At 44.0% G+C, this 10,524-nt stretch overlaps 1 protein-coding gene across 1 annotated transcript; it reads right to left on the bottom strand.

Annotated features, from left to right (window-relative positions):
* Positions 1 to 4,078: 4,078 nt before the first annotated feature.
* LOC130119374 (uncharacterized) lies at positions 4,079 to 8,258 on the bottom strand. Its single transcript, XM_056287846.1, has 2 exons — positions 8,020 to 8,258; positions 4,079 to 7,869 (listed from the first exon to the last, which is right to left on the bottom strand). Exon 2 carries the CDS (start codon positions 7,480 to 7,482, stop codon positions 5,641 to 5,643), a length of 1,842 nt encoding a protein of 613 aa, XP_056143821.1. The 5' UTR covers positions 7,483 to 7,869; positions 8,020 to 8,258; the 3' UTR covers positions 4,079 to 5,640.
* Positions 8,259 to 10,524: the final 2,266 nt, after the last annotated feature.

Below are 10,524 nucleotides of genomic sequence, written 5' to 3'. Positions count from 1 at the left end.
GCGACAAGGACCACCCAGTCATCCTGTGATGGATGACTTACACGATGATTAAAGTGAGGAAGAGTTGCACATCATCAACCCCACTCTCTCGTCCGAGACCACCTACTACCAGTGACAAGACTGGCGAGACGATTGGCAATGGAGAGCGGAGGTTTTAAATCAGAGTTTTCCTTCTAGATGAACTGCCTGACAAGGCTGACGAGCTTCATCTACCCGAGATAAGTATAGATTCACAAAGATAAATAATACATTTCTATAACAACGATATCGGCAAATAAAACAACTTTAAAAATGTTAAAACTACAAAAAACACAATGTTTAAATGTGTTAAAAAAACAAGGTAGGCAATAGCAATCCAATCTGAAGTGAACCTGAGCATGACTAGCTAAACGTGCAATGACCGCATTGTAAATTGGCGAGATGTACCATCTTACAACGCTGTGATTACAGCTATTCCCCAATCATCTGTGAATAGTACACATAGCCATTGTAACTCTAGTTAATGGTCATGACAATTTGCATACGAAACTGATCGTCGATTCCAATCATTACGCAACCGTGTTGTTTATAAGGGAGGGAATACCTGCAGTCAGTTGACACTGAAGAAGTCACTTGGAAAAGTGATGGAACATTTCTCCCAATAAACGTTGTGCACAGATGACCTGATTCAACTCTCTGGCATTTCCCTACTGTCCTATATGTATTGTTAATTAGATTAACAGTGAGGCGACACAATAACTCAGACGGAGAAACACATTGAATCTGGTTGACCGTCTTTTTGCTGATCGCGTTCTTCTATAGTGTTACATGTCATTCAACAGGTATGTAAGAGCAGCAGCGCCACCACAGGCTAAGATTAGTTATTACACATCACATCTCCCTCTTTCAAGCAGAACACCTGAATATGTAACCAAGGCAAATAAACCTGAATCATGTAATAATAAACTCAGATAACAATCTAAGCATTATTAAAGCATTTATGTGCTTCATCTTAGAGATGTTTATCCTTAACTTTAAGACATTAACTTTCCGTTCTCTCTTTTTTTTTCTTCACTTGGTCTATTTTACTTATCAACAAAACATCTATGCAATGTTACTTTCACTCAGTACAAACATTAAACAAGTATGTGACCTGTAATGTAACAACATTAATTCACCGTTACATTCACTCAACTTTACTTTTTTTCTTTTTTCTTTAACTTTACTGGGAATAACGTTTTGGAGGTTTAATCACTCTCCCAGAGCGTGAGGTCTTTACTGGACCTGTTGTAGCGGTAGTCACCTTTGGTGTTACAGTCTCTCTTATAGGAGAAGCGACAGGTGTTGGCGTCACTGTGATGTCTGCGGGTTCACTAGCAGACGCCATGAAGTCCTCCTGTTCCTGACCTGTTCTGTCCAGTTCTGGAAGTCTGTCCTCTCTGCTCTTTAGCAGATGTCGCCTGTTTCTGTGAAAGGTGCTGCCTTCAGGTGTTTGGATCTCAAAAGACCTTGGCTGAACATGGCGATGTTTCACAACAGCTGGCTGTTATGTATTGCCCACTCTGAATCTCACAGTCTCATCCTCCTGTAGGTCTCTCGCGCCTCCATCAAAGTAGTGTTTGTGTTTCAACTGTCTTTTCCTAATTTGTCCATGCACTCCCTTGTACAGCTGAGGCTTCAACAGCTGCATAGTTGCTGGTAGTTTTGTCTTCAGTCGCCGACCTATTAGCAGTTGGGCAGGAGGCAGTCTCACTCTATCCAAAGGTGCATTTCTGTACTCAAGAAGAGCAAGATATGGGTCTCCTCCTCTCTCGTGCTTTCTTGAGCAGGTGTTTTATGGTCTGGATTCCTCGTTCACTTTGACCATTGGATTGTGGATTGTGTTGGATTGAATATGGATTTTCAATACTCCAGCAATATCTCACCAAGGAGGCATTTGGGAAATGCAGATACACACAGTGAGGAAAATTCTTCAATCCATTGTAAAAAACAAACAAAAAAAAAAACAAACAAAAAAAACAAAAAATAAATGTTAGATGACGAGGCACTTAGTACAGTCATGTGTGAAGTGAAAACAATAAGGAATGCTTGCCCAATCACCAAGGCCTCTGATGACCTCAATGATTTGGAGGTTTTGACTCTGAACCATCTTCTGCTGATAAAAAAAGCAACCAGTCTTGGCCCCTGGTGTCTTTAAAAAAGAAGATTCATATGCGTACGTACCTCTTCTTCAAGAGTGTCAGAAATTGACCCAAATGAAGAGAAACTTGAGCCTGGTGATATAGCCCTGGCCGTTGATCATACTGCACCGAGAAAGTACTGGATGATGGGAAGAATACTCAAGAATTTCGCTGACTCCAGGGGAGTTATTCACCGTGCTTGCATCCAGACCAAGACCAGCACGGTGGAGCAACCAATCAAGATCTGCTTGCTCCAAGAAGCAGGATGACAGACAATGACTGTGATATCATAGACAATTATTATTATTAAGTTAAGAAATGAGGAAACAAAACTGTGTAATTGTAATAACATTGGCATGTTTCTTGTGCTATTGTTTATATCATTGCAAGTAAGAAAATTTTCGATGGCTCTATGTAGGACATGTTTTTTACTTGCTTGTGTAAATTCCCATGAAATTAGGTGCTGGGATGTAAGAGCCATAATGTTATTTGGTAATATTTTTGGTTAGTTTAAATGCCAGTTTGTTATGGTGTACTGATGTTCTCCCATGAGGACTTTTATTTTGACAAATGTAGGAGCTGCAAGAGGACACGAGGAGTGCACGTGTTCAGTTCACGCTGGAGAGACAATGGAGCAACACACGGTTTTTACCATGAACGTGTCCATGAAAGCAAAAAGACTTTGAACAAAAAGATTAAGACTTTGATTTGATTGTATACTTGTAAATAGTTCCAGTAAATAGTGAAATGTTATTTTGACTCCAGTATTTTGTTTAAGAAGAGACACGACACTGACACGCCAGGAGGAAAAATGGTTCCATAGACATTCAATTTCAGTAGCCTATAGTGAGTACGAGCAAATGGTGCACAAGATGGCAGACTACAGGAACCACCTGAGATTCAGCCTCAGGTGCACAGAGTGGGAATACACCTAATAGCCTGCAAATGAACTCTTCGGTCAAGGGCCATTGAGCTAGCAAGTTGCTCCAGAAGACACAGAGCCCGCTGTTGAACGAAGGAGTGAGACAAACTAATTTTACCATCGATACTTTGAAATTCAAAGAGCAGCAGATCCAATAGAGACTTGTGTCACATCCCAATGATACCACTTTCCTACATGTGGTTGAGTTGACGTAGAAGGTTCATCTAGCACATCATGGAAAGTAGAAAACCAGGCAACAAAAGAAGTTCGACCTACTTGCTGCATGCCAGACATCGGCAGACAACGGACGGTACCCTCAATGGCAGACAGAGACAGACACCAGACACAGCCTGATGGGTAAAGAATCTGTCTGACAGACAACTCACCCAGGCGGAGAAAGACATCCTTGCTAAGGGGCTGAATTTTGTTGTCACGCCAAGGCAAATAATGATAGTGGAACTGATCACAGCCACAGAATCAGCAATCCGTAACAACATCGCGGACCCAGAACCGGAGCAACTGTGGATGAAAGTTTCAGCTTGCCTCAGCAATGCGAAGACACCGCTGTCCAACATCAACAGAGATGAGAGGAATGCACTCACAACTCTTAAGGACAATAACATCATCACCCTTCCGGCAGACAAAGGAAGATTAACTGTTTTATTAAACCAGACAGACTATCATGAGAAAGTTATGATGTTACTTAGTGACATCAATAATTATGGGCCCCTAAAACGAGATCCAGGCAGCGGTTACTAGAAAAATGTGATAGATTGTCTGAAGCTGTTACAACAGGACAATGCTGTTACAAAGCTGTTACAACAGGACTAGTAGTTCTCCTGATTTCCTAAGTTAAATGCACTTGTAAGTTGCTTTGGATAAAAGTGTCGGCTAAATGACTGTAATGTAATGTGTTGTAATGTAATGGTATTGACATAATTTTGCACCATATGTAGCCCATGGAATTAGATACCACACAGGACACAATTACTTCCGGGGTTCTTGTAGCTTTAATTTTATTGTTTGAACCTTCGAATGCAGATCGTTTTACTGAGTGCATAAATTCCTGTGTCTTTCGAGCAAACAGCTCATAAATGTTCACAGATGTGGCAAGTTTAACAGAAAAGATTTTAAAAGGAAAATAATAAATACAAAATACGGAGCAAAATACGGCAGTGGACTATGTATGTTAAACAGGGTTTAACAAAGACATGTGGAACTTCCTGAAGATTGCGCAACTTCTCACTCTGTCAGTTACCTTTAAACAGAATTAAAATGCATATAAAACCTTTCCATTTCCCTTACTACCCAAATACAATGGCATGGTGTGGCTTTATGCACGCCAACATTACCTTGTCATGCCTGCAATGGCGAACAGTGGTCGACGGCTCGCGCCCAAAATCACCGAACATCAACTCCAGTAGCGTCTAAATCAAACCATCGTGTCAAATTACCGACATACAATATTGTTTGGAATAATGTTACAGGTATATTTCACAAGATATTTACACCTACTTACTACGGAGTCAGAGCAAACGTCACACCGCAATCTTCAGGTGGTTCACACAAGAAAAAAGAAAGAATACCCAAGACGCACTTGGATAACTTGCAGAAAGAGTACCCAAGATGCACTTGGATAACTTGCACGGAGTTACAATAAAAGTCCGCAACACTGCCACTTACTGGTCAAAACATGCAATGACAACCAAAACTATAAAAACACACTCACAATCTGCTTCACAATTTAAATACATCAAATGACATTTTACATGGCTTGACAGTGTAACAATTACATATATTAACAGTTAAACTATACTAAATTTAAGTGGAAAATCATTTAACATATTTAACAGACTTACCACCCGGCTACATACTCCCCAGCAAATATAGTCAACGTCCTCGGTGACTACGAAACATGAACTGACTCAAATACTCCCTGCAAGGCCTTTTGAAAGAGAGCAGCACCCAGGCTTGTCAACACCTTAGAGAACATGTCTGTGCTGACTGAGACTGCATTACAGGCTGACTTTGGCAGATGAAATGGGTTTGAATGAGATCCAGCCATTTCCCGCTTGCTTTTCCTAATGGCAGGTTTAGGTGCATAGGTTCTACGTCCTGCTCCAACAGCATCATCTGTTAGTGCGGGCCTGTCCCTGTTTTCAATAATGGGCAAGTCACTGTCGCTAACGCCTGGATGCACATCATTAACACATTCTGTTTCTGTGCCACAATTTCTCATATCTGAATAACCTTCCTCAGGTCCTTCACCGTCACTCTCCTCTGTGGGTGCTGTCACATGTAAACTAACACTTTCTGCTGCAAGAGGCAGGTTAGGTACTTGCACAAGCCGGCGAGGGATGACTTCCTCAACAATAACAAAGTCAGCCTCAGGTGACTCGGGCTCATCCTCAGCTACAGGCTGTGTAGTGGTCTGTAACCTAGTTCTAGTTCTGGGTTTGGGAACTGGTTTTGCACAAGGTTGCAACTCTGACCTATGAACTCTTTTAATGGGACCTCCCTCAAAAGTTTCAACGGTGTGTGTGGTACCCTGGATGTCAACTACCTTGTAGACTGTTGAGGTCCATGTGTCCTGAATCTTATGTCTACCTGGGGGTCTGTGACGTAGGAAAACCAACTGACCATGTCCACAGGAGGACAATACACCTTCTCATTTTGCAGTGAGATCCTCTCAGCTGCCTTCTGCTCTGAGTACTCTCTGGCTCTCTCGTGTGCCTGTCTGAGTCTCTCCTGATGAACAGACAACCAATCCTGTTTCCTGTCTGACACACACTCACGCCCTAATAAAGCGTCTACTGGGAGATGTGGCTGTACCCCGAAAAGCAAATAATAAGGCGAGTACCCTGTGGTGGAATGAGGAGTGACATTATAGGCATATACTACTTCAGTCAGATGCTCTGGCCAACGCTTTTTTTTCTCTGGTTGGAGTGTCCTTAACAAGTCATGGAGTGTGCGATTGTATCTTTCACACTGACCGTTTCCCTGTGGCCTGTAGGGAGTTGTCCGTGTCTTTTTAACCCCATAGAGTTTGCACAGCTCTGCTATAATTTCACTCTCGACATTTCGACCTTGGTCTGAGTGCAGTCTCTCTGGGACCCCATATTTCATGAACCACTCCCTGAGCAAAACTTTAGCTGTAGTGTCAGCCTTCTGGTCTTTGGTAGCATACGCTTGTGTGAACTTTGTAAACACATCGGTCACAACAAGGACATTTTCACGGCCATGTGAAGCTGCCTCCAACACTGTAAAATCAACAGCCACCACTTCTAGAGGTCGGGAGGCCAGGAATGCCTGAACTGGAGCATGGATTTTTGGCTGAGGCATCTTGGTCAAAATGCACCGCTCGCAGTTTTTAACCCAGCTTTCAACATCCTCACATAGCCCTACCCAAAAACACCTTCCTCTTAGCAAGTTTACAGTGCGCTCCATGCCCTGATGTCCCATGTTGTTATGTACATTTTCTAGAACTTGGTCCCTCAAACAACTAGGCACGAGTAACTGCCACACTTCTCCATGACGTGGGTCTGTGATAACCCTGTATAACAACCCTTCTCGTTGTTGTATGCATCTCCATTGTTTCAACAATCTTTTCACTTGACTAGACAGGGCTGCTCTCTCTCTGGGACATGGCCTCCTCCCCCGATCCCAAAATGCCCTAAACTCTTTTAGGGTGGGGTCACCGGCCTGAAAACCTACCAGCTCCTCTCTGGTATAACCTGGCAGTGTGGGGGTGTTGCCCTGTTTAGTACCTGTCTCACCAGACCTCGACTCCCCAGCACGGATCTGCCTCACTTTGTAACACTCCAGACCTCTAGAGACAAGACCAGGATCCAGAACTGTTCCTCGCTCAATCAGGTTACACACAGCGATACAGTTGTCAAAATCCGAGTCAGGGTCTGTTTGAGGCTCCCCTGCAAACTCCTGCCTAGAGAGAGCATCTGCGGCGGCATTACTGCAACCAGGATGGTACTTAACCTCGAAATCAAAAACAGACAGTTGCGCTACCCACCTCTGCTCTATAGCACCTAACGAGGCTGTCTTGAGGTGGCAGAGGGGATTGTTATCAGTCAGGACAACAAACTTTGAACCAAGCAAGTAACCCCTGAATTTTTCAGCAACTGCCCATTTTAAGGCAAGCAACTCCAACTTCATGCTACTATAATTACGGTCATTCTTCTCAGCCTGGCATAGTCTGCGGCTAGCATATGCTAGGACACGTCTGGTGTCACCTTGCTGCTGACACAATACAGCGCCTAATCCATGCTGACTAGCATCTGTCTCAACTACGAATGGTTGTGTGAAGTCGGCAAAACCCAAAATGGGAGCAGAGGTAAGTTTTTCCTTTAACTGCTCAAAGGAAGAGTCACACTCTGGTGTCCACATATTACAAAACTGGTGACCTACTTTCCCTGTTTTCTTCACACCTGAACATTTGTTGACTAGGTCATGCAGTGGCCCGGCAATCTGTGAGAAGCCTCGAATGAATCTCCTGTAGTAACTACAGAAACCCAAGAACGACTGCAGCTCTTTGGCAGTGGTTGGGACCTTCCAGTTCTTAACAGCAGAGACCTTGGAGGGGTCAGTTCCTATACCTTCTGCTGACACCTGATGACCCAAAAACTTTACTGACTGTTGTAGAAAAGCACACTTCTGCAACTTCACCTTACGGCCCGTCTCTGCCAGTCTCTTAAACACAGTCTCAAGTCTCTCCAAATGCTGCTCAAATGTCTCTGAAAAAACCAAGATGTCATCTAGGTAGACCAGGAGTATCTGAAAAATGAGATCATTCATAGTAACTTGCATAAGTCTCTGAAATGCAGCTGGACCGTTACAAACACCAAAAAGCATTCTCACATACTCATACAGACCAAACGGTGTAGTAAATGCAGTCTTAGTCCGATCTCTCTCATGCATAGCTACCTGGTGGTATCCGCTCGCCAGATCTATGGTCGAAAAGAACTTTGCCCCTCTCAGCGCATCAAAACTCTCTTCAATTCTCGGGAGCGGGAATGCATCACGTCTTGTCTTTGAGTTGAGTTTCCTGTAATCGACACATAGCCTCAGACTACCATCTGCCTTTCTCACTAGTACTATGGGCGAAGCATAAGCACTGGAGCTTTCTTGAATGACCCCTTTTTTAGCAGCTTGCCAATATGTTCCCTGACTTCACTGTACTGTGTGGGTGGGATTGGTCTGTATGGCTGTGTTACAGGTATGTCATCTGTCAGATGGATCTCATGTTGTACTTTGTCAGTGTGGCCTAGATCTTCATCTTCTGTTGCAAACACAAAAGAGTACTTCTCCAGTAACAAAGTCAGCTGTGCTTGCTGTTCTGGGCTACCACAAAAATTGAGCTTGCTGAGAATTTCCTGCACATCTGTCAGTGTTTCAGGGTGTTCACTGATACTCACTTGTTCAGTGTCTGCTGAGATTCTCTGGAACTGTACCTCACAAAGCTCATCACTTTTCACACAGTCTACCTGAGTCAAAACCCATAGCCTAGTCTGTGGCCCTAGCCAGATATCTTCATCAGACATGTTCATGATTCGGACTGGAAAAATGTGATTGCCCGATGAAACCAAAGTAGGCACAACAACCAAACCTCCAGGAACGGGGACACCCATAGACTCCAGCAACAAAAAAGAACCATCCTCACTCACGGTCCTGAGTCCCCTAGCCATAACTGTAGCAGCAGATGAAGCAGGTATATGGACTACATCCTTACCAGCTACCCTAGCGAAAGAGAGTCTATCTGTTGCACGTACTGCATGAAGATGATTAAAAGCCTCTCTCCAGTTTGAGTCAAACCTCTCCTGCAGTGTGGTGTCAAACTCAGTGTGTACTAGCTCTCTGCATTTTTTGACAATGTTCATCCCTATTAGACCTGGAACAGAGGAAGTGTGTTCAGAATCTTTAACTATCAGAAAACCTCGCTCTAGGAAAGTCAGACCCATGGCTTCTACATCAAGCTCCACATAGCCCATATAGGGTATGTCTAATCCATTAGCTGCAGTGATCTTTAACCACTCAAATGCCGGGTGAATGTCTTCGCCGTTCACTGACAGGTGTTCCCTGAAAAAACTCTCAGAAATTGTACTGACCTGGCTACCAGTGTCAAGTAAGCAGGACACTGTAACACCTCGTAGTTTCACCTCAACAGTTTTACATTCTCGGACTGCACGCTCTAAGATCCTGCTTCTGTCTGGTGTCTCTTTTGGTGAGCCAGCTTCCTCCCCTCGAGTTGTGTGGCTCATGACAACTGAGGGTGCGAGTTTTCCTGCACTACAGAAGAACTAGGTGTTGCCTCCCCTTGACCCCCTCTGGCCTGTGGGCATTTTCTTGCAATGTGACCTATGCCTCTACACTTGAAACAGATAGGCTGACCATCTGGTGTGAACTTTGGCTGGGGTCTAGGTCGTGGCTTGGGCTCTAGGAATGTCTGTTGAGTGCTGCGCTTACTCAGTTCACCTACAGCAAAGGCTAGATCAGCGAGTGATTTGCCTAACTCTGCTAGCTGTTTTTCCTGATGGGCTACTGCTCTCCGAACATCATTTAATGCAGTACCTTGGTCATTGTTTGTTTTAATAGTAGAGCACTGGGTTTCTGGAACCTCTGATGTAACTTGGTTGCTCTTTATGACCCTGGGACGATGAGACCTGCTGTCCTCCATCTCCCACAGGAGGGCCTCGTTCCTCACATCTAGAAGGCTGCTCTCTGGTTTGTCCCTAACCATTTTCCTGAGTTCACGCCTGAGTGCTGCTTCTCTTAAACCCTCAATAAACCGGTCTCTGAGCACAGTTTTCTCATTAGGTATTACATCTGTGGACTGTTTCACTACAGAGCTCAAAATCTGGGATAGTGCATGGGAGTAGTCACGGAGGTCTTCTCCATCAGTTTGGTTACGGTTGTAAAAGGTCTGCAAAAGCTGTGTGGAACTGCGCTTTTCCCCAAATGCATTGCTCAGGTAAGAGTATAAATCACTGGGCCCCACTGACTGACCCCTCATGCATAGTCTCACCTCTTCTAATGCAGGGCCACGCAATAGAGATAGTATGTAGTCACATTGTTCTTCTGTTGTTTGCTCTCTGTATCTTAAAACCCTTTCAACCTCTTCAATAAACTCTTCGACAGATCTCCTGTCTGTACCACACTCCCCACTAAATGCTTGGATCTGGCGTTCTCTTGGAACGTAGATGTATGAACGTGTGGGTGCACTGTTATCACTTGCTCTCTGAGCCCTTGCTTCACCATTTAACCTGGTGAGCTCATCTCGCAGTCTGGCGAGCTCTTGCATGGTGGTCTGCATTTCTTCTGTAGCACCTTCACCTATACCCATTATGCCACCTGAGGCGTGGCCATTATCATTACGTGAACTCCCTTCATCACCAGAATCACTAGACATAATGATATATTAATCTTTACTCA

The sequence above is a fragment of the Lampris incognitus genome, chromosome 10 (assembly GCF_029633865.1).
Source record: "Lampris incognitus isolate fLamInc1 chromosome 10, fLamInc1.hap2, whole genome shotgun sequence".
NCBI lineage: Eukaryota > Metazoa > Chordata > Actinopteri > Lampriformes > Lampridae > Lampris > Lampris incognitus.
Note: the sequence above shows the minus strand (reverse complement) of the source record. Positions and strands in the feature narration are given on the sequence as shown.